Raw genomic sequence first — 24,860 nt, 5'->3', positions numbered from 1 at the left:
TCCCAGGTGGTGAGTACCTTATGTCTTTAACCAGGAAAACAATTGCTTTTCTTCTTACTTAAGGCAATTATACAGAGTATTCTAATGTAATAACATCTTAAGTGTTATCATTGTAAGTGACTGAATTCAGCAAAGGAATTCGACTGGAAGTTAGCCTGAGGCAAAGAATTCCATGGGTTAATTATGCAACATTCCTTCTATCTCTTCTGAATCAATTGCCTCTTGATTTCAATGTCTGCCCCCTTAAGAGGGTGAGAAGGATCTAATTACCTTCCTCTGGACCACTTGTTACTGCCTATCCCTGTGAAATTCACTTTTATGAGGCTGTGCTGTATTTGCAATTTAACTGGATCAAAACTGCATCCTTCCCCCACTTGTTAATTATTTTGTCATCGCCTCAGATTATTTCTTATACGTTTCCTGACAAGATGTCCTAAACAGAATGCTGTATTACTGGCAAAAGTGCAGAATGGGCTGATATAACAGGGCTTTGTGTTTGTGGGTTCCCCCCACCCCCACAAATTTACATATAATTTTCCTTTCGTCCTTGATGTTACTAGAAAAACGATTTTTTTCAATGGTACTGACAAGAACTACCTTTGCCAAAGCAGGATTTATTTTAAGAACATCATATCCTTGTATTACTAGTTCCAGCTAAAGATGAATTGATTCAAACATAAAAAAGGATGTAGTTTCTGGAGAAGAGGGACTAACAACAGCATTTTGACATCTGTTAAACGCAGTGTTTCAGCCCATCTGAGAATAACATTATACATCTTGGAGAGGAGCACAGAAATTAAAGGTCCGTAGATGCTCCTCAGCCTAAAGTGCCAACAGCCTTTACTTGGTATTGGCTTTTGAGGGCTCCCACAGCTCTTTCCAAAACACAGAGGTCACAGAGAGGGTGTTTCTTCTGCAACCATTCCTTATTGCTGGGGCATGTGAAGTGCACGTGTGGTTACTATTCCAATTGTCTTATATCCAAGCTTTGCCTCAGATTTTCCCTTGTCTCTGACAAAGCTAAGAACCTGTAAAAATGAGAATTAACCAAGGTTTACCTCTGTAACAGCTGAAGCTGATCTAAAACTGTATTGCTGATTTTGCAATATTCTTGCACTCATTTAACAGTCCTGTGAAGCAGGCCAATACTCATTTAATTGAAAACCACCCTGGCAACTCTTCCATTTGGTTTGGCCCAGTTCGGGTCTCAGATCTAGGAACGGGAACACAGGAATGCCAGTATCTGGGCAAGGGACCGTGGAATAAGGGGTAGCCTGGGGAAATGAGTGCAGGATTGCAGCAGCCCAGAATTACATTATTTTAAATGAGAGGGAATTTGATCTTCACCATCTGGAACAAATTCTGATCCTACAAATGTCAGTGGAAACAGAATATTGTACCAAATCTTAGTATGTTTGCATTTTTGTGTATTGAATTATCATGTTGTCATAATATTTTTATAAAGAGAGTAACTCAAGCTATTGTATTTTTTAGCTTTCAGTGTATTTCAGTACACCAGGTTCAGAAAATATTTATCACAGTTTGTCTTTTTCATTGAATTGATGATCAGCATCCTGACTGCACACAAAACTGGTTAGAATTAAAAATAAGCATTAGGTTTTAAAAAAAGAGTATTTATATTCTTGATATTTGCAATAAATAGTAATAAATATTCATTAAATATATTTAATTCCTAAATAACCTTCATATTCACAATTGGTGCATTATCAAATGCCATAATAGCAGCATCTATGGATGTGGAAGATTAATTCTCATTTCAAACTCTTTACCATTTCTGTTTGATATCTGGGGGCAGATTTCACCATTTAGACTTTAAAAAAGGGAGAAACAAAAGCTGCAGCCTTGGAGAAAAAAAAATTTAAAAAACCAAAAAAAACAAACAAAAAACAAGAAACCACAGCATAAAAGAGTATTTTACCTAAATTCCTTTTAGAAAAGCTGATGGCTACTCGGCATCAGACAAAACTTGTATATAAATGCAATGCTATGCTAAGTGATGTGGAAATATCAAAAGACTGTGAAATACTTTCTAAGGAGCTGTTAACACGTGCCTCAGGCTATACTGCTGAGTTGCAAATTTAAGGGGCGTGTTTTCATCAGTATTCAAGTCACCTCTTAGTCAGCAAAGAAGAATGGTAAAAGCTAAAAAAAATATGAAAAGTTGCTAAGAATTTTAGAAATTCGACGTGCGGAGCAGTGCAACAGCATAAACTTTGATTTTTCATCACTTTCTTAGCTACTGCTCTGAAATACAGCTGTAAATACATACACATCCATCGCAGACATTTCCATTTTTTCTGGCCCAGAGTCTTAGGAATAGCATTGGTATTCAGCTCTCAATATGTGAACATCTTTGATATCACTGCCTAATGGTCAATACCTACAGGCCTGGAGAACGGAGCCTTCAGGAATAGAAATCAATCATTACACGCTTCAAAAGCCATGCATGTATCTGCTATCCACTAGGTAAATAATAAATAAACAATAACATTTGAGCATTCTCTGAAGCAACCTCTGTATGATGTCCAGGACATCACTATGTAATTACAGCTATGAAGATGAAGCACTCTTGAAAAAGATGCAGAGAAACCAGGTTTTCCAAATAACAGATAAATGCCTTCATTCATGCCCAGTGCCAGGCCAAGAATTGCAGGTTTTTTACATCTCCTCAGGTACACCAATGCCAAGTGGCACAGCAGAGATATCCCAACTCAGTCCCTCAAGAGAAGAGCTGTAGGACATCTGGGACCAGAAAATTCTTCGAGTATTACTAATAATTATGCATCCAAGTACGAGCTGGCTGTGGTTCCCCAGGAGGGTGAGCACTTGAACTTGAGCTTGCTGAAGATCTCTGTTCCAAAAACCTCAAGACCTAAAGTACAAGGACAACTGTGGAAACAAGAAAAAACTGCTAAGACTTGCTAAGCAAGTAATTAAAAACTAAATCAAATATTTACAAAGGGCAAAGTAACAATTCATTGATTCAATTCCCTTCTATGGTCTGAAGAGTGGACACTTCAAGAGTACCACCAGTTTTGTTGGGAAGATCCAGATTTGGATTTCTCATCTCTTAAATACTTGAGGCACCTATAAAAAAGGAAAAAAAAAATCCTCTGAAACTGACTTTGGATTTTTTACAGGAGTTTCTACAGGCACACTTGCTACTTCCAAGCCACAGCCATTATTTGGCTATTTATGAGAACCTAGTGAATATGATATTTATAATGCATCAGCTACATAATTTCAAGTAAATATCAAATCTATATTGAAAATCTTAAGATGTGAGCAGAGGTCAGTGCTTTAAAAAACTACAAAGGCAACCCTTACAAGGAGGGAAAGTATCTTCAATGAACTAATGTAGTTGCAAAAATGCAAACATGATTCTGGGTATGTAAGAAGATGTAATACAGCTTTGGGGCACAAAAAACCCCAAACTTATGGGCAGTGTCGACTGCTTTGTCTTTAGCATGAAATATTGACATAATAAATACATAAAGATTCATGTGTTTCTAAAAAGATCCTAGGAGGTGAAGAAAAAAAAAACAAGCCTGGTTTCATATGGATGACTTGATTTTTATTTGGCATATGGTAATTATTCAAGGAAAATACTCTTGAACACCAAATAAGGGAAAATCTAAATACATTTAGCACAGAAATGAAAAATACAGAAATCTCTTGCAACAATCCCACTGTAGTTAAGTGCAGCCTTCACTGCCCGTTGAGTAGAATGGCTGCATAAACCAACTCAGGACAGGCTCTTGAGAAATTTCAGCATCCTTACACCTTGAAATGCTTACCCCTCTCTGCATGAAAGGCTTTACACCCCTGCACTGCAATACTGATTCTTCCTGCATTTGAGAACCCAAAGCTTTTCCACCCCAACCTGCTCTCCCAGCCCCCAAAGGAGAATCCCACAGGGCTGACCTGTTTTACAGGTCAGTGGGCCAAGAGCACACCAAAAACTTTGCTCTTTTTATATTCTGTATTCACATGCTGGGCAAGGCAGTCCTGTCATACCAGCTATCCTGATGCTTTTGTCCTGTCCTATAGGAAAGATTCGCTCACTTACAAATGAGTTGATTGTACACGTGATTAATATTAATAGATATATTGGAGGGATAGAAGAATTCAATTTATCCAAAGTTATATAGGAAATATGAATGGCTGTACGTGGTTCAGCTTAATTTAAACAGTCATCCAACCTGGCCTCAGGGGACGACTCAGGTGACAAATTAGCAGTTTGTGAAGCACCTCAGCAGCATCTGGACTAGAATGGCATAAAACTATAGGATATTATAATCGTAAATATAAAAGCGATGAAGATAAGACTGATCTTAAAGGAAATACTGACTGTGGACAAGAATTGCCTTCCCAAGAGCTCTGTAAGAGGAGGAACTCGGGGACCCACATAGCCTCTCCCGCAGGAGGTGAGTTTGGCGAGCCAGTCTGCTGACAAGGACGATGGTTCCCCTCCAAAAACAAAGCCCTGCTGTCGCGATAGCTCAAGGCACACTCCCGGTATCCCGACAGCGACGGCTGCGCCAGAGCCCGCACTGAGGCACCCCAAGGGACGCCGCGGGGCTGCCACGGTTCGGGGCGAAGAGCGGCGCCGGGAGAGTGCCGGCAGCGGGGGCGGAGGGCTCGCCCCGGGCTGTTCCTCCGGAGACCGCGGAGCCCCCGAGCCTGCCCCTGCCGCCGGGCTCCCGCGGATATGCCCCGTGCGCGCCGGTGGTTTCCCTGATCCCGGCGGATGTGCCCCTTGCCCGCCGCTGGTTCTCGTGATCCTCGCGGATATTCCCCCGTGCCCGGCGGTGTCCCCCCGATCCCCGCGGACGTTCCCCCGTTCCCGCCGGTGTCCCCCCGTTCCCGCCAGTGTCCCCCCGTGATCCCCGCGGACGTTCCCCCGTTCCCGCCAGTGTCCCCCCGATCCCCGCGGACGTTCCCCCGTTCCCGCCGGTGTCCCCCCGTTCCCGCCAGTGTCCCCCCGATCCCCGCGGACGTTCCCCCGTTCCCGCCGGGCGTTCCCGGGACAGGGCGGTGCCGGCGCGCGCAACCCCGCCCTCAGCGGCCCCGCCGCCGCGCACGCGCGTGCACCGCCCGGGAGCTCCGCGGCGGGGAGCGGCCCCCGCGCACGCGCGGCGCGGCCGAGGCCGAGGCCGGTCAGAGCCACCGAGTGGCGCCCGCCCGGCCCCGGCCTTGGCCCCGGCCCGGCCCGGCCCGGCCCGGCCCGCCCTGCGCGCAGCTCCCCGCGGGGCGGGGCCGCCTCCGAGGCCGCCCCAGCGCGGCCCCGCCGGGCCCGGCCGAGCCCACGGCATTTCCGGGGGAGGGCGCGCGGCGCGGGCTGGCGGGGAGCGGCGCGGCGCGAGCAGAGTTGACTATATATGGTCAAAGGCAGCGGAGAGCGGCGCGCGGCGCGGGCGCTTCCTGGTTCGCGCCGCGGGGCCGAGCGGGGCTGAGCGGCGGCAGCGGAGCCTCAGAGCCCGGCCCGGCCGCGCCCGCCGCCCTTCCCTGCCCGAGCCTGCCGCCGCTGCCGCCGCCACCACCCGTGGGCGAAGATGCCGTACGAGATCAGTAAGCTGCGGGGGCGCCGGGCGGGCGCGGTGACGGGCACGGGGAGCCCCGCGGGCTGCGCAGCCTGGCGCGGCCCCGCGGGATGGCGCGGAGCCGGCGGTGCCTCGCTGCCCGCTGGCAGCAACAAGTGACGGCGGCCGCCGGCACGGCAGGGCGTGTGCCGGTGGCGGGGAGGCATGAAGCGCCTTCCTTTTATTTTGATTTTTTAAAAATTAATTTTTTTATCTCCTTTTTCCTTTTATTTTCCTGTAGAAAAAGTGTTCGCCAGCCTTCCACAGGTTGAACGAGGCGTTTCCAAAATTATTGGAGGTGATCCTAAGGGCAACAATTTTCTTTACACCAATGGAAAATGTGTCGTCATCAGGAACATTGATGTAATGTATCTTGATTTATTTTGTTTTCTAGTGTGGAGCTTTCGCTAAGTTTCATTTTGTCTCCCTGCGCCTCCTTTAACAGCCTGTGCTTCATTCAGTCTTGGCGATTTCAATCGAGGTCACAGATCCGTGATCAGCAGCGGGGGAATGAGTGCATGACTCAGGCATAAAACCATAGGCAGCGACTGTAAAAACATGTAGAAAATCTCTGCAAAATGTGCAGTTCTTTCCCTCTTCCCATAGGACTTAAGAGATGAGAGACTGGTATGTTCTGGTTGGCCCTGTTTATCTTCTTAGGTATCGTTATTATGAAGTTGAGTGTTGTGTTTGCCTAATAAATTAACTCTTCCCTCTTTGCTGTTCGGGGCCCTTATGCCGTCAGAGAAGCGTGTAAATACTTGCAAACCTGTATCTTTAAACGTGTTATTCTTCAGCTTCTTCCCTCCGCCCAGCCCCAACTCCAGGAATCCAAACAGTTATGACTTGCTGGACTCCATGACAAGCTGGGTGCAAGTTCTCAGCACTGCTCACAGGGGATTTTGCTCATCGATTATATGTTAGAATGCCCCAGTTAATGTTTTCAGTAGTGTGGAGGTTTGGGTTTGGTTTTTTTCTGTGATGCTAACTAGAGAAATGTTTAGAGAGTTATTTGAATGATTTCTTTTCAAAGATGACATCCCTTTGAAAAGCATGGAGGAATTGTTGCTTGTTTAGGCCATTGTCTTGCTACTGGTTTTTAAACATAAATATTTCAAAGAGATTGCTTGTTCTTTAGAAATCAAATTCTCCCCTAGTTTTGCTTTCCTATTGCAGATTTGGCCTGCAGCAGGAAGGGCTGCAGGGGGAGGGGCAGGACATACCTCTGGAATTTCTAGGTCTCCACAACAATGGATTTGTTTATGGCTGCTCCTGTAAATCACCTTTGTAAATTGAGCCGTTTCCCTGTTTTGTCTCATCATCCCCACTAAATTCAGACATTTCTTCATTGTCATGCCATAATAGATAAGTGCTGCTAATAGCTTAATTCCTTACAGATTTCTTGATTGCTATCAGTTTTAAATTCATCCACTTAAAACCAAAAGTAAGCTTGCACTCTGGTTTCAGTGTGTCGCAGTAATGTCTTTGTAATCGTGTTTTGCTCTCGGTATCAAGAAAAGTTCGAGTTTCTGAAACCAGAAGCCCCAGTTAAACCCTGTAATGGCACACAGTGTGATGAGAGAAGAGGGAAGAGCCACTCTGCTTACGTTACAGTTTCTGACCAAGTCGTGAATGCTGACCTTCTCCCTTGTACTGTCATTAATGCTCTCCTGACCCTGCTTTGGAGGTTAAATCGGAAGAAAGCAATTTGCTTTACCTGAATCAGCTCACTGAGGATTAGCCCAGTCCAAATGTGAGCTGGGGGGTGTAGGGGACACGGTGACCTGAGAACAGGCAAGGTGGGATTGTGGGAATTCAAATTCAAGCTGTTGAAACCCTCAAGGGAAGGTGAGAATGGAAGTCACGAATCCTTGGTTTTATGGTGCAGTTCATGCTGATAGGCACATTTACCCAAGTGACAAGAGGAGTTTGCTACTGTTAATAATTGACAGGTGACTACAGAATATATTGTACCAGTAACAAAAACTGACCAACCCTTGTTATACCGCTTTTGTGCTGGAGAATGTTGCAGTTTGGACTTGCAAGTGTGTCCACTCTCAGTTGAGAGCTGCACCTTCTTTGCACCATATAGAAGCCTCTAATAGTTTGCAGCTACGAAATTATGTGCTGGGGGAAGTCTGTGTGTAGTCCCTCCATGAGCAGTTCTCCAGTAGGATGGTTGTGCTCTAATTAAAAAAAAAAAAAACAAACGGGTCATCAAAATGCAGTGATCACCTTTCTCCTTAAGTCTAAAGCTATCTAGCATTAGCTAATCAGATGAATATAGCATTCAGGGTTAATGCTTGATCTCTGAGCATGATCTAGAGACTTCCTTTAACAAGTAGTTCTGGAGCAGTGCTGGAAAAGCTCTGTGAGAAAGAGTAGTGATATTTTTTAAGGTTTCATACTTCATTAATATTTTATCTTAATGAGTCTAACACTACTTTGAAGCTTGGAACTGAAACTGCTCACTTTCATATGTGGCTCTGGTTTCAGTGTTTGACATAAGCCACATAAGCTTGCTGCTGGTTTAATCTAGGTACTACATTTGTCTCAGCTCACACTATAATTTTCTCCTTAAATATCTTTTTAGAAGTGTTTTTTTGAGGGTTGGGCCTGATACAAAAAACATGAAAGTTAGAAAACTGACTTTACAAGCAGAAATAATACTATTGAATAAATAATGTTCAATTTGACAGCCCTGACTTACTGCCTGGTTTCTGGAATCTTATCTACCATATCTTAAATTTGGGTCTTTATCTTTCATGTAACCCTTTAAGTTAGTCTCTCAGCTTAGTTTCCTGGGCTCTTGGAGAATCTTGCTGTAAAATAGCACCTACCATGCCATTAATAACAACATGCAGTGGGATTTGAGCTCCCTGACCATGTAGTGATGCAGATATAGAATAGGGAAAACATTATCTTGTCTGGCTCAGATGAAATCCAGTTGGACACAGAATGAAGAGGGATGTGCATGCTGTAAGCGCAGATGGTCGTGACTTAAGTAGAGCTGTAATGCACTCAAGCAATGCATAAAAGCAGGAATGAAAAAGGGTTCCTTTTTGCATGAGCAAGCTAAATTCTGTCTCCTGAGATGTAACAGTACTGCAGCAGCAAGAACTCTTGTGAGCAGGAGGCTGCTTTCTAACACAGAGCGGGTGTTTTAGTTTTTCCTCATTGGATGGCTGAGTCATACCATAACATCAGGTGGTTTTCTGGTTCAATTGAATAGATCTGTATTAATTATAGCAGTTAAAGTGGAATTTTGTTTTGATCATATGAGTCAAGTTTCTGGAGCTGGAGCAAGCCTGTTAAATGGTAGAAAAATATTTCTAAAGAGTAGTGTATTACTATTGTAGCGTGTATACACTGTAATTGAGAGGAGTGCAGGATGACTTTTTTATACAACTAATATGAAAGCAGTTTTTTGTCTTGATGTCATTCTTTTTTTTGGTTTGTTTGGTGCCTCTGTATAACACTATTGATTTGCTGAGACACAGAGTTCATTTTGTTGTCCATCCTGAAATACCTGAAATATTATGTCTGAAAACATAATTTAGACTGGAAAGATAAAATTATGATGGAGTCACAGTGAATTTCTTTCAAGATTCCTGTACAACTCTTGATACCAGGTCTTCTGGCTTTTAAGCAGGTTATAGTTATCAAGCAAGAGCAAGCCTAGCACATCTCATTGGTTAGTGAGTGATTTTGGGTACATGGTGATGATTAACAGCCATGTGTTGTGGTTGACTGCAGGCTTAAGTTTCATGCTTGACTACAGTAGAATTTTAGATGTATCTTGCAAAGCACAGCTCGTATTTAGTATTCTACTTGACTAACTGCTTTATCCCTGGGCTAGCTCTAAAAAAAGAGCTGATGCTTGGCCTGTTATTTTGGAGAGTGTTTTTCTACTGTTTGGCAGGTATTGGAGAAGAAAGGGTCCCAGCACTTCAAACTTCCCTAAGAGGAAATCCTTTTTTGTGTCAGTTGCTAGAAAGTAGTGTGTTGCTTCAGTGGTACCAGCAGTGTTCTGCAATGTGTACTGCACTTCTCACTTTTAAACAGTTACTCAATTTAAGCTGGAAGGCAGAGTTTGAGAGAAAGGAGTTCAGGGAGGAATTTTGAGTTTATTGTTGAATTTCTGACTTTTTTCCTTTGAAAATGAGGAAGTACAACTTTGTAACTCTTGTTTTTTTCCTTTAAAATAGAATCCTGCAATTGCTGATATCTACACTGAGCATGCCCACCAGGTTGTAGTTGCCAAGTATGCTCCTAGTGGATTCTACATAGCATCTGGAGGTAAAGTATCCATGTGCATGAGACGTGTGTGGACAGAGCTGTTAAAGTCACTGGCAAAACCACAGTAGCACTTCATGTGTGTTTGTGGAAAATACAGTCAAGGGGATGTGCTTTGGTGGACTTAGGTGCATGTCTTTGGAGGAGGAATGATTTCTGTCCTTGTTCCTCTAACCTCTTTCTCAGTGAGCTTAATGACATTCTTGGTCTTTTTAAAATGTGGTATTTCAATAAAGAACCTGGAAATGAACCCTAAATACCTAGTGTGATGAAGACTTGGGTAAATGCAACAGAGTGAAAAGTTATTTCTGAAATACAGGATTATTGTTTGTGATGTTAATAAACTTTGATACTTTCTAGGCAGGAGAGGGATTCTAAAACAGTGTGTACTCAGTTTTTTTCCCTTCTCCCTGACCAAACTTGGCAACATTTATGACTTTTACTTTTTAGCATGATCTAAAAAAGCTTTCCTTGGCAAGTTAGCAGTGAAAGAGGCAGAGTGTCAGTTTTTATGTAATGTATATGAATCAATAGTCTGAGGATGTGTAACATGAATTTTTCCAGTGTGAATTTCCTGTATTATAGGAGTTTTTGACTACCTAAGAACTGAACAAACCTTTAATAGAAGCTTGCATCAAATAATTGATATCTTTTTCAGGAGTGGTATACAGTGAAGAATATTGATAAAGACAATACTGTAACTTGTATTTCTTTCAAAGACTTGCAGCTAAAATATAGATTTTTAGTGCTTACCATAGTCAATTAAAAGTGCTTCGGAAGCAAGTAATGTGCCCAAATAGATATATTTTTAAAGTAATATATCTGAAAAGAAAAGATTCAGAATATGAGCCTCTTGGAAATGAAGCACAGATTCCTGCTAAGATCTTAGAATGCAAGTTTCACTTTCAGCAATTTCAAGGGAACTGTATTTTTTGAAGTGTAAAATGTCCTGTCCTTCTTGGTTTCAGAAATTCTAATATAGCTTTCTGATATTTTCTAAGTATGTTTGGAATACTGGGGAACCTTTAAGAACACTGATAGAAGAGTTGGGTTTTTTTCCCTTTTTCTCACATTCTTGTCTGAAAGGGACCACAGCCAGGATTTTCTTGGCTCAGTCATGTGTGTGGACCATGTGTCAAATTGAATACCCTCTTAAAATCCAGTTTGCATTCTGTATTCTACAAACTTGGTGCTCTAGGTTTGTGCAGCACTTAATACTCAGAATAACTATCTAATTTTTTCTTGTAGTCTTTTAGATTTCCAGTCCTTTGTAAAAGAACAGTAATAGATACTGTGCCAGGGAAGTATTTGGTTAATTTTTGTCCTACCCAAGTGAAAGAGTTTAGGTTGCAGTATTTCCCTTAAAAAGCATCTTCTGTGTGTCATTTATAAATAGTTTTGTGATACTGCTGAGCATGGGGTCTGAAGATAGATGACCAGGCTGTTTAAGCTGTTTCTAAGTATAACATGTAAGATTCATTTCTCTGTCTATAAATCTGCATTAGCCATGCAGCCTGCATTAATGCTTCATGAGACAGACCTTTGGCATTATGCTTTTGGCTTTTATGGTAATTTCTCTTATTGCAGTCATAGCAGATGTAATAATGGGATATACTGCAAAGTTAAAGCTCTGTGTCTTATCTGTTTATCGATGGAGAAAATAATTAGATTGTAAAGTCCACATTAAAGTTCTGCTTCAATAACAAATTCTCTTTATAAAGTTCTGAATCTGTCCTTTTAGCAGAAGTGAAGATAAGTCTATGACCAGGTCTGAAAGATATGCAGGGTGATTGTATGTTTAAATTGAATTGTAAGGATGCACCACTAAATGGTGAACAGAGTTGAAGCATTCTGCTGAGGTGAAAGATGCATATTTTAGCACGTGGTTTATTCTGAAACAGTGGCTTTTTCGAAGGGTACAATACACACAGACTTTGCTGTGTGGGTTTCATTAGAGATGTGTGAATTTGTCTGTGTATAGAACAATTCCTCCGGTTACAATCCTGGCAATCCTGCACCACAGTAATTGCTCTGAATAGCTCTTGGGTTTTACAATACTCAGTGGAAACAGTGACCCAGGGAGCTTTCATTATCTCAAGTCTTAAATTGTTAACTGCTTGTGCCACGTCTGCTGCTTTTGACATTACTGTTCCTGAATATTCTGTTGCATTCCTGTCTAGTATTCCAGATAGTGCAGGCATCCACACCATTAAGTGTGTACATGCTTCTGTACAGGAAAAGTACACTGATGTGCATGAATTGAGTTCTGTGGGCAGAAATCTCTTTGTACATTACATATGCCTGGTATTTGTATGCAAAGCAGGTCTCCTTTGAAGCTACAAATTGTAGTGCATCAACCACTGTCCACTGTACTTATCCCTTGTAGGTGTAGGGTGGCTTACTTCCCAGTGAAGGGTCACTGAGCTGTGTTGTGGCTGCTGGGCAGGGGGCTGGGCTGGCTTCTTCTTTGTGTAACAGATACTTAGCACATACCAGCTGATAATATTAAAGTTCCTGCTCTCTTACTGTGCAGTTTTTTCATTTGTTTGCAAATGCTTTCTGAGTCTGTTGTATTTGGTGCTGTGTGGCTTGAATCGTAATACCTGCTTAAAAACCTAATTTATTGAAATGGATATAGTCTTCAGCATTCCTAAATAAAGAGATTTGTAGTAGTTGTAATGGGGTAAGGTAGTAGGTCTCTAGTACAAGTCTTCAGTGTAGCTGAAAATCTCTACTCTGGCAGATTGATGAGTCATGTGACTGAGTCATGCTGGAACAATAGTTATATTCTGTTTTATTATGGCAGATGTCTCTGGAAAGCTGAGAATCTGGGATACTACACAGAAGGAACACCTACTGAAGTATGAGTATCAGCCATTTGCAGGAAAAATAAAGGACCTTGCATGGACTGAAGACAGCAAGAGAATTGCTGTGGTTGGAGAAGGAAGGGAAAAGTGAGTAGTTCTTTTGTGTTAGTGTGTTTTTGTACATATATACATGAATTTACTGTAAACCTCTGCATCCTAACAGAAAACTTTTAATTCTTCAATGGAATGAAGTCAATGCTTTTTCCCTGTCTTGACTTCAAGTTGTGCTGTTCTGCAGTGATATTTTCTTTCCCTAGTTTTTGACAGCTTTAAATTAGTTGAAAAATACAATTCTGTTACAATAGATTAGTTTAAAAATTGTATGGGACTTGTTTCTTAGAGGTGGGTGGGTATTACTTTCAAGGATAGCTATTTGGTGGATTTTTTTTGTCAAATTCTGATAGAGCGGGAATGGGAAAACGATATTATTCCCTCTTCCTTCGCTTATTGGACTCATAGTCTTATTCAATTGATTGAATAAGAGTTAAAAAAGTATCTGAATTTTCTACTTTGGTAACATGTCTATATTTTTAGGTTTTATTGTGGTAGTTTAATGAAAGGACAACAAGCAGTTGTCCTTTACCTGACTAAATGAGATGCTGATTTAGGTTTGAGTCCTCCATTTAATGTTCAAAGACTGTCAGAACTTTTAAAGCAGAATCCAGACCAGGTAGTCTTATGCCTAAAGGGCTGAAAAATATCATGTGGTGCTGTTCCCTAGTCTCCTGCACCATTCTTTAATCCCTGTCATGTACTGTGTCCTTCAAAGAGACTCTTTGTCCTCCATTGCTCCCTCTGCCTCATTGCCCTGTGGGTAGATACAATGTGAGTTTGCTCTCCTTCTTCAAAAACATGGCCAGCTTCCTATTAGGTGAATGCACTTTCAATCTAGAATATTGTTGACAGGATTCTAAAGAAGGCCTTTCAAATAGCAATGCTCTGGTGCTTTAGTGCCTCAGTATTGATTATACTGGGTTTTTTTTTTTAAGTGATTTAAGGCAAGAACTGTCAAGAAGGCTTTTACGTATTATATTATAGCTTAAAGGTTTAAGGAAGAAGAGTTTTAAAAGTGATGGTACCCAATCTAGGCTAAATAGTCAGATAACTGTGATCCAATGTCATTGTTATCCCAGCTTTCTGCAGTCTGTGTTGTGGCTAGGCAGATGGAATAATTTACTGCTTTCTTTTATAAACCAACAGTCTTAGTGAGGAATATGCATTGGATCTCCCAATTTTAGAAGCTTTATATGCAAAACCTGATTGTCCCCTTCAACAAATGTCTCCTATTGAAGATTAGAATTTCTTACCAGCAAGATCTCAAATAGCCTTCAGGGAACTATGATGCGCTTGCATGAGATTAATGAGATGACCTAATTTCTTTTCTTTGAGTGCACTCAAATCTGCAGCTTGCAGATGTTCAAGGAGTTAATCTACGTGTAACTTTTATGAATTGTATTTATTGTGTGCTTTTCTCACTAGATTTGGAGCAGTGTTCCTGTGGGATAGTGGCTCTTCTGTTGGTGAGATTACTGGGCATAATAAAGTGATCAACAGTGTGGACATGAAGCAAACGAGACCATATCGGCTGGCAACGGGCAGCGATGACAACTGCGCTGCCTTCTTCGAGGGACCGCCTTTCAAGTTCAAGTTTACACTGAGTGTGAGTTGAAGTTTAGATGTGTCTCCCTTAAACTGTGCAGTTTCCACCAAGTTTGCAGTTAGTATCACAGCTAGCTGTTATAAGAGAAGTTCTCAGTTCCCCACTTTGAAGCATAGCTGATGTCAAGTGGCTTTTTAAAGCCACATATAACTAAATATTACATGCTTCGTAAAATAGTTCGTCTCAGGCCAAGAAAACCAAAATAAATGGTTGGTTGAAAAGAGAACCTGAAACAGTTTTTCCAATATTCTTTTTTCATTGTCACTAAACTATGGAAGAGGTGAAGTAGGCTGTTTCGTTGGCTCTGTTGATGCTTTCAGAGCTCTGTTTCCCAGTGCAGATGTGTAGAATTTCTTGAAGCTTTCCAAGGTGCAGGATTCAAGAAATGTGGTGATTTGAATGTAATTTTCCAATCTGATAGAGTGCTCAAATCTGAAATCCCAGGGCCACTTAGAAAGGGTGAATGTAGATGTTTGAAAGCATAACTGGATTTCTAATTCATGGAATGGATATGTAACTTCTGTGGTCAGTTTTGTGTTTCCATGTTCCTTTTAACTTTGTTTCTTACTCTATTTGTTACAATCTCTTACATGAAACAAAGGCTGGAACTATTGCAGTGAAGGTATTCATTGTTGCTTAAGGCCAAGGAAAATAAAAAGCCGCAAGCTTCTGCAGCTGTTTGGATGTCAGGAGACCTCTTGCTGCAAAAAAAAATGTTGTAAAGATGTTGGATGTTATTGCAGTAGTCGATTGAAAATGTTGAGTTTGTATTTTAGTTTTAAAAACGGTGTAGTAGGCCTTTTATTTTCTTACACATGAGCCTTGAGTAGTCTTCATATGCTGACTTTAGTAAGGATTCCATTCCAGTTCTAGAAAAGGAATTGTTTTGAGCTCTACGATCCAATGAAATGATGTAGTTGCCTAATATATTTCTGAACTTAAGCTGATACTTGCATTTTGCTAAGCTGGTTCTTTTAGAACTCTGAAGTCCAAATTGCTTACCAGTGCTGCTTAGACTGGTATGTGATGCAGTCTTCCTTTTAAAGTGATATTTGGTTTGATATATGGGATTCTGGTATGGGCTCTTACATGGTTTAAATTAGCCTGCAGTATCATCAGGGGAAAAAAGGTGTAGTTGGTGAAAGTAGGTTAGAACCTGCCTTCCATATTACTAAAAATAGTCTCCCAAATCTCTCTGCATGGGAGCTTTGGCCTCATTGTGGTGCTTCCCTATTTAACGTGTGTTTTTTAGTTTGCGTGGTTTGAATAGTCTCCTACTTGTAAATAGTCTATTTGGGGAGCGTACATCAGTCTTGCCTTATTACTTCACAGAACTACCACTAATGCAATCTTCCAGGAATGGAATTTTAGTAAAATAGTAACTTATTCCTCATGCCTGTGCTTTTTTTTCTTTTGCAATAAGAAGGATATAATACTTTTGTGTGTATAAAATCACTGTGCAATGAAGCGAGAGTTGAAATCTGAGGAATGTTGCAGAAGAAATCAGTTACCACTGGGGAAGAATCTCATGTTTGTAGGCTGCATCTGACTTTTTTCACTGCTTATCCCTGAAACTGGGTAATCATTCTTCTGGTATGCACTGAGTTGTGTTAACTACAGCAGTAATCATGTCACAGTCTTTCCTGGACTGTTCTTGGCCCCATGATTCTCTTCAGATAGAGCCTAAACTTGCCTCGTGGCAATTCTCTACAGCAAACATTTCCTACACAGCTAATTTATGGTTCACATGTAAGAGAACTTCATTGTTGTAGATTGTCTTCTATTTAAAAATGGTCTCTTCTCTTTTTGTTTGCTGATTCTTACTTTTTTTCTACAGGACCATACACGGTTTGTGAACTGTGTGAGATTTTCTCCTGATGGGAACAGATTTGCTACAGCTAGTGCAGATGGGCAGGTAAAACACAAGGAACTCCATTAGAACTGATTTTAGCATGAGAAGATTTTCTTGTGCATTTTGGGAATAAGATTAGTATTGTAAAACCCATGTTGCTTCTTTTTTATGTCACAAGTTGAAACTTTTAACTATCCTCCTTGAAACTTTTAACTATCCTCCTGTAAATCTGTAATAACTGATAAATGGTAATACCAGACTATTTTTACTTGGGTTTTTTTCCCAGTCCATCTCCCTAGCATCCTCTTGCAAGTTATTTTGGCAGGAATATGTTGGACTTTTGGAATAGGTATGTTATGATCCCGAGAGGTCTAGCTGAAATGGTGAATTCATAGATAGCAGCCCAGCTCCATGTGTACTCCCTACTGATAAGGGCCGGTTGACAATGACTCTTTTACCATAGGTAGCTTGTCCTTCTCAGAGGATGGACTCCCATGACAGAAGTGCTAAGCAGCTGCCATCACAGTAGGAGTCAAAACTGTAACATTTTCCAGAATTTCAAATGTCTGGATCCAAAGTATAGGGGACTTGCTGTGATTATTTACAATTTTCATCTCAATTATTTAGTCTTAATTATTCAGTGCACACATGGCTTTTGCCTCTCCTTAAGAAGGACTCTAGTGTATCAAAATATCAGATACTGTCTTGGGGTTTTATCTATTACTGCTTTTCCCTTTAAGTTGTATGTCTTTGTGCTCTTTTAAGATTTTCGTCTATGATGGGAAGACTGGAGAGAAAGTGTGTGCTCTTGGTGGAGGCAAAGCACATGATGGAGGTATTTATGCTGTAAGTATCACTTCATTTGTGCAGATGATGTATAGTGTTTCATTACCCAGTTAATGAACTGCAAAGTCTTGGATTAAGAAATGCATTTACTGTCTTGTGGTGACATTTGTTCTTACAGATTAGTTGGAGCCCTGACAGCAGTCAGTTGCTTTCTGCTTCTGGAGATAAAACTGCTAAAATCTGGGATGTTGGTGCTAATTCTATTGTAAATACTTTTAACATGGGATCAAACGTGTTGGATCAGCAGCTGGGTTGCTTGTGGCAGAAAGACCATTTACTGACTATCTCCCTGTCTGGCTATATCAATTATTTGGACAAGAACAATCCAAATAAGCCTTTACGTGTCATAAAGGTAGGTTAAAGTTCTCTTACTGCATGAGTTTCTGCAATAAATGACTCAGTGATTGAAGCTGTAAAGATGGAATTGTAAGCTATGTAAAGTAGCTATTGAAAAGTAGCTTTGTTTAATTAGCATTGCCAAATGAGCTGTATGTGACTGTTTCTTGAATCAAGAAGTTACTCTTTACATGGGTGGCTCTGTGCTTTATGCACATACCCAGACTGATTATTTCATTTTAATTAATGTTATCGACTTACCTTTTGTTGCAGCTTTTAAGCATTCTTGAGATGAGAAAAGAAATGCAGCATAGATAGAAAACTACCAGAGATGTCTTATTATCCCAGAACTAGTGTATTGTGGACAAGGTGATTAGGGTTACCATGCAATTGAACTTTAATTTTAGGATTTAAAGAGTTCACTGACACTAGACTCTCTCTCATGGGAACTTACATTTTTACATGAACTAGAAACAATGTCCCAGATTTTTGCCATCACTACTATAATTCTGGAAGTTGGTGTGGGTACATGACCATATTTAGTCCTCTTCCCTGAATCATAAAGTGCCTGAAAAGCAGTGATGAAAAGGCTATGAAAGTATTTTGGCTCATCAGGCTAATAAGGACATCCATGGTGCTTATTGTTTCTCATCAAGGACGTAGCAATAGCAGTGCTAGAACAGTTAAATGACTGTGGAATAGTGGTTTTTATACTGGGTGACTTTTTATGCTTGTCAATAGCATGTTGTTTTCTGAATAACCTGTCATTCTTCTCGAATAGGTGTATGTATGTGTTAAAAATTGCTCATCAGTAATAATTTATGTTCCATTCACAGGGTCATAGTAAATCAATTCAGTGTCTTACGGTGCACAAAAATGGTGGAAAATCCTATATTTACTCTGGAAGTAATGATGGTCATATTAATATCCTTTGAATGATACTGGTACTTTTTTCTAGTATCAGTCAGAGAGAGCTCATTAGGAGAGGTGAAAAAAAAAAAAAGCTTTGCCAAAGACAAAGTTTATTGGACACAAGTGAATACTTTGTCTAAAGTTTATTTTGCTTTCCCCTAATACCCATTTTAATACCTGCCTTCATGCTTTCCTGCTAAATATAAGCCAGCTCTTAATTTTCAGTTGTTGCTTCTTCATGATAGGTAGCTTGATAGTATGGAGAAGCAAGTAAATATATAAATTAGCCTCTTGAACATCAAGAAACAGCAATACATATTTTCCACTTATGATAAATATGCAGAAAGTTATATTTCCAGCATTCTGAAGCTTATAGTTAAAGCTACAGTCCTTTTTCCTGCCTTTAAAATGGTGTCATGTTGGGACAAGCTCCTATAAATATACGTCCTGTTTCTTTTCAGACTTGTAATACAGTGTGACTAGTTCACATGATGTTACCGTATAACATGAGGGAAAGCCAGTGTTGCAAGGGCTTCTATCTAAAATTCTTTAAAAAGTATTTTCTAGTCTGAGAACTAATGCTAATTACTCCAGTATTTGCTGCCATCTGTGGCAGGTCATTTAGCTTGCTACAGAACATCAGAGTTTCACTTAATAAATATTATAAGGTTGCCCATGGAGCTTATAGAGTCTCCATCCTTAGAGATCCCAAAACCTTACAGAGTCCTGCAGCCTATTGTAGCTGACACCAATTAGAGCAGCAGGTTGGACTAAATCTCAAAAGGTCCCTTCTAACCTTAGCTGTTCTCTCAATTATGTAACTTTTTATGGTGTGGAATCTGACTGCACCAGTATCTTCAAATGTTCCTTAATTCCATTATGCACATTATTGGGATTCTGAAACTGGAGAGAATGATGGCTTTTCTGGGAAAGGCCACACAAATCAGGTTTCTAGAATGGCAGTGGATGAAATGGACCAGCTGGTCACCTGCAGTATGGATGACACTGTGCGCTACACCAACCTTAGCAACAGAGATTACAGGTTAGTTAAAGTGTGGCCTTTTATTGCACTAGAATTGTTTTACAGCAAGAGTGCTGTTGATTTTATGTGGTAAATAGAAATGCTGGAGTTTATTTAGGTTTTATGTTACCATGGAAACTTGTAGAAATGATTACTGTACCAACCTTGTGCTTTTTCTGACAATGAGAAATGCATCCTAGGCTTTTCAATTTGTTTTATCCCTTCCATGGGTTAAATGGAGACTTGTCTTGTATTGGGTGACGTAAGGGCTTTGGAAGGGTATTTGCTTTGGGGTAGTGGAGATAAATGTGTTTAGGAGGAGTGGGACACTGTTTCTTCATGGAAACCAGAATATAAAGAATCCTGTTAAGATAATTTAGTTAGTTTAAAAATTAAACTGTAGTATAGTAACATTGACTTTCGTTTCAAAGGTGTACTACCTGATCAAGATAGTAAAGTTTCAAACACAAAGCAATAGGAAACTTTTGCTGATTAGTAGATAAGAAAATTAAGTTATGCATGTTCTTGATGATTAGTGGATGATTATTTGAATGGGCAATTTAAAATAATGGTAGACATGGAATAATTTCTTCCTGCTCTGTCTTTTCTGCTTCTTCACCTTGGCACATCCTTATCCAGTGGCCAGGATGCTGTGAAAATGGATGTTCAACCAAAATGTTTAGCTGTGGGTCCTGGTGGCTATACTGTAGTTTTATGCATTGGACAAGTGAGTATTACCATTTGGATTATGAGCTATTGCTGTGTTAATAATGCCATGTATGCTTACACTTAACTATTTCATGTGGGATTACCTTGCACATCTGCAGAATTTCCTAATAGGACCTATAGGGAACATAATTCAGCAGGATACTTGATAACCCTTGTCCCTGCATCCTGACCTATTTCATATTTAAATTTCAGAAAGTGTGGATGCATCTGTGGATGCATTGTTATCAATACAGCTTTGTCCTGGAAGGTTAAACCTCAGAATCACACTCATGCCAGATCTGTTCAGTGACACAGTTTTGGCAAAAGGATGTTTTTATCCTGCATTTTATTTTTTTGCAATTAATCCAATTAACTACTGTTGTTGTATAGCATAAGCAGCTTTAGCTCCTGTGCCACTAGTATGCAGATCACAGTAAACTGAGACATTGCACTGAGGCTCTCTTATATCAAAACATTATTAACTTCTAATAATTTATGCTTTCTGCATGGGTCCTGATTTTGTGTTTGTAACATTTGATGGTGTTGTCCAAACCTGTTTTCATGTGAGTTAATACCATAGCATAGAACTGGATAGGAAATAGCCTTTAAGGTTTAAGACTGCAGCATTAACTTGCTACTAATTTGGTCCTGCCTCCCTCCCTTTAACAATGAACAAGGAAGGGAGTAAGCATTGCTAAAAATACTGGTTTGTCCATGCTTATTTCACATTCAAACTAAGTGAAGCAAAGCTGAAGGCAGTGGAGAATGCCCTACACTAAATTACAGTTGTGTGTAGTTTAGAACACACAAGTACTGCAGTACAGCAGATTAGTTAGGCACCACATGTAGGCATTTCTCCAATTTCTTTTAAGAACGAAACTGTTCCCTTAAGATGAGACTACAATAAACATCTGAGTAACTAGAGGAAATTTGTGTCACTTACTATTAGTAAAGTAATAGTTTTATATTAGGTACTTTGAAAAGGAGTCTTAGTTTCTGGTTTTCTGCTTGCAGATTGTCTTGATGAAAGATAAGAAAAAATGCTTTGCAATTGATGACCTGGGCTATGAGCCAGAAGCTGTAGCCATCCACCCCACAGGAAGTACAGCAGCAGTGGGAGGAGCGGTAAGGTTGCATTTCCTAAATCTGTACTACTTTGAACACTGGAGCCAGTAACAGAAGCATTTAATAATAGTAGGTGTGTTGTGTTGAGAAATGGTAGGTGACAATTTGTAACAACATCAGTATTGTTTATATGTGTGTATTTGGTGTTCCTGGGCTTTCATACCCTAGGTTCTGCCACAATTGTGACTTAATCTGCCTAATTGTCACCTAAAGTCTATTTCACTTTTTCATTAATTAAGTCTTCTTTCCTTTATTTGCTGTTTTGAAATTGCCAAATTATTTTTATCCAGTGTGTTCTTGAAGTTGGCAAATTATAGAAAATGGGTTAATTTCCGCACTTTGGATTGTAACCAGTGTAAATGACAGGTTATCTAAACCTTTTCTTAAAATAAGCACTTCCAGACAGAATTAATGCAAAAAATTTTCAGGAACTCCTCTTTCTATTGTAAAATGATTCTTCTACCTTTTCTCCTTCTTTGCTGTTGATTTGCAGGATGGGAATGTCCATTTGTATTCAATCCAAGGAACCTCTTTAAAAAGCGATGATAAGACTTTGGAAGCGAAAGGTCCTGTTACTGACCTGGCATATTCTCACGATGGTGCCTTTCTTGCAGTCTGTGATGCAAACAAAGTTGTCACTGTCTTTAGTGTTGCTGATGGCTACGCGGTAAGAACTGTTGTGGAGAGTTGTCTTTGTTTAAAAACAAATAGACTGACAGCCCATGTCTAAGTCTGTTGTAGCTGCTTAATTGTAAATCATTGATGGAAATTTGATGTTTCTGTGACTGTCTGTTTACCTGCTATTTTGGGATAGTACTGGTATTTAGAGCAGCCTATGTGAACCCTCCAGATGTAAGAATAGTTGAGGAAATGTGCAGCATGGGTTGGCTGCTGGGAAAGCACTGAAATCCATCTAATAACAAATGCATAGTTAAGATAGGGAAGGAGCTGGATTTCCATAGGCTAGCCATAGTTAAATACAAAAAGTACCTTTGGATCTGCCGAACCATAGTTGGTTAGTTTGGGATTTTTGAAGGAAATAACAAAATATATCTGTTAGAGAATTTGTGTGCATTTTTGTAAAATGGACAAGAATGTAGGTTCAGTTTGATAAGAATCATGCAATACAATCAAATTCAATTACATAAATAAAGCAGAATTGGCAATGAAATTCTGCTAGCTCAGGCACACAGTTCCATGGTAAGGACTAAGATATGAAAGGGACATGCTAGGACAGGGACTCTTGCTTTATCTGCCAATCTACTGTCTTTTAACTAAAAACCAAAAAATGGGCAATTTTCACTTTTCAGCCCAAACAGTCAATGCATATCAGCCTGTAAACTCCTTAAACTTTGACTAAAACAACACTGAAGTAAAAACCCAGGATGGCATTCTACAAAAACCATTTCATTTTCCAAGTAAAAATTGAAATAATTTTTCCTTGTGAAACATCTATGGGATTACTTTAGAAGTCTCTAAATTACATTTGCCCTTAACATATCATGCTTTCATAGAAAAATGTCTTAGTGGTTTGTTTTTTTAACAAAGGGGGTTGGTATTTTATTTGCCTACTAAGTATTTAAATAAATCACATAAAATGAAGTCACCACTTGGTTTACTTAGTACATCCATCTGCATCTGAGATGTACATTGTCTGGAGTCTTGCAGTAGCTTGTTCTGATGCTGCACATTGAAAGCTAGTGATTTCCTGAAGCAGATTTAACTATTGGAATAACCCTTGTCTCTCTGATTTTCAAATAGGAGCATAATGTCTTTTATGGACACCATGCAAAAGTTGTTTGCATTGCGTGGTCACCAGACAATGAACACTTTGCTTCTGGAGGCATGGACATGATGGTGTATGTTTGGACTGTGAGTGATCCAGAGACCAGAGTCAAGATACCAGGTATGTTTACTTCAACATGCTACTTTGGACAGTTGTTAGTAGTTCTTGAGATCCAGCACCGTTTTGTAGACTAACGGTAAGCAGGCTTTGAATGTTCCAAATGTAATTTAGCCTTTGTTAATCTCTATCTAGCCACACTAGCTGGAGTTCTTCTTTTATTTTTGTAGTTACTTTTAAAATCCAGCAGTAGTATTTGATCCAGCTAAAAATATTTGCAATGTGCTGAAGTTACCTTATCAAGCCAGCCTTCCTAACTCTTTTCTGTTACTTTGCACTGTGATACAGATGCTCACAGACTACATCATGTCAGCGGCTTGGCGTGGCTGGATGAACATACTCTGGTAACAACATCCCACGATGCTTCTGTTAAAGAGTGGTCTATCTCCTACAATTGAAATAAGCCCCCTCTTTGGAAGGACCTAATCAGGGACTAGAACTACTGCAGTGGAACATAGCATTTCTTTTAAAAAATCTGTATTGGCCTCTGGGTCTGCTGTCATATCCTCATATCTTTACAGGGTGTTCATATCTGTAATTAAATGTACTTTGAAAGCTTTAGCGAATAACAGTTTGCACATGAAAAGCACTTAAATTATGTCTGGAGCTTAACCTTTGTGCTGAACATTCCAGAGGCAACAGCCAAACGAGTTGGTGTGCAAGGTTCAGGCGCGAAAGATTCAAACTCAATCAGTTGTTCTTTTCTAACCAAGAAACGTAAGACTGTACAGCATGAGAGTAATACTTCTCATTTTTTCTAATTACAGAACATTTCTGTACTAACAGTCATAGTAAGAGTATTTAGTTGTGGTCTGAAACCAATCAAGCTGTGTGCAGCTACTGTATATTGCTTTGCTTCTCTATACTGCACCAAACTGTTGCCTCAGATTTTCTCCTCCAGATAAGAAGATGGGGTACATACATAATAAACTTTTTATGTATTTCATGTCAAATCTTTGTGGTTTATTTTAAGGTGGAAGTGTGGGATTTTAATGTACTTACTGTTGTGGGTATAATGTTTACAAATAATCATTGTGGCAACTTGTTGCTTCAGAAACACAATTGTTACTTCCATGAATTAAGACTGTCGTCATTTCAGTGTCAGAGAAAAGAAATCATTCTGTTTTAAAGATTAAAGATATTTTCTGTTTGAAGGAGAAGCATGTTATTGTTTAAAAAATGCAGTACTTCTACCACCTTTTGGGAAATACAGGAATTAAACAAAGTGAAGTGTTGTTATGACTTGAAGTGATTTTTGAGAAGATGGTGTTTGCTCGGTGAGTTTTATGCCTTTGCATGTGCAGAACAGTTGCATGAAAGCATTACCTCATGCGAAGAGATCCTGATGTTGTGTTTAGTTCCCTTCTCACACTCCACAATAGGTTTAAGTGATTTGAAGCTAGCAGTCCAACAAGGGTGGAGGAGGACACTCTGATGCAAAGTAGTAGGAAGATTTGTTACCATCTCTGATGGCCAAAAAGAGTTGTTGCTGTCTAGAACCTTGGAAGACTTAAAAAATTTTCTCTGCTAAGTCTCTACCACCACCACCACCTTTCCAGTTGTCTTTGGATTTTATTAAGCTTTCCTTTCTGTGTGGACTCGCGTGTTTTTTTTACCAATCATATTTCTAATGACACTAATTATACAGCAAATAAAATGCTTTTGCTGCTTCTCATACTGTGGCCTATTGCTCAATTGCTGAAAAAAAAAAATTGCCTTACAAAAATGAAA

The 24,860-nt window shown here is 40.0% G+C and overlaps 1 protein-coding gene across 1 annotated transcript; it reads left to right on the top strand.

Moving 5' to 3' along the window:
- Positions 1 to 5,405: 5,405 nt before the first annotated feature.
- On the top strand, positions 5,406 to 24,283 carry WDR1 (WD repeat domain 1). The gene is made up of 15 exons (XM_058803122.1): positions 5,406 to 5,592; positions 5,845 to 5,966; positions 9,812 to 9,902; positions 12,706 to 12,853; positions 14,246 to 14,426; positions 16,264 to 16,341; positions 17,044 to 17,124; positions 17,243 to 17,476; positions 18,297 to 18,386; positions 19,260 to 19,414; positions 20,033 to 20,120; positions 21,116 to 21,226; positions 21,720 to 21,893; positions 22,988 to 23,132; positions 23,418 to 24,283. The coding sequence occupies exons 1-15, from the start codon at positions 5,577 to 5,579 to the stop codon at positions 23,525 to 23,527; spliced, it is 1,824 nt and encodes a 607-aa protein (XP_058659105.1). The 5' UTR covers positions 5,406 to 5,576; the 3' UTR covers positions 23,528 to 24,283.
- Positions 24,284 to 24,860: the final 577 nt, after the last annotated feature.

The sequence above is a fragment of the Ammospiza caudacuta genome, chromosome 4, assembly GCF_027887145.1.
Source record: "Ammospiza caudacuta isolate bAmmCau1 chromosome 4, bAmmCau1.pri, whole genome shotgun sequence".
Taxonomy (NCBI): Eukaryota; Metazoa; Chordata; class Aves; order Passeriformes; family Passerellidae; genus Ammospiza; species Ammospiza caudacuta.
This window is presented reverse-complemented; position numbering and strand designations above follow the sequence as displayed.

Excerpts from the sequence above, each read along its gene's own strand:
- WDR1 (XM_058803122.1), top strand. Across the intron at positions 14,427-16,263 it reads AGTTCAAGTTTACACTGAGT|GACCATACACGGTTTGTGAA; the intron begins GTGAGTTGAAGT and ends TTTTTTCTACAG. Across the intron at positions 20,121-21,115 it reads TAGTTTTATGCATTGGACAA|ATTGTCTTGATGAAAGATAA; the intron begins GTGAGTATTACC and ends TTCTGCTTGCAG.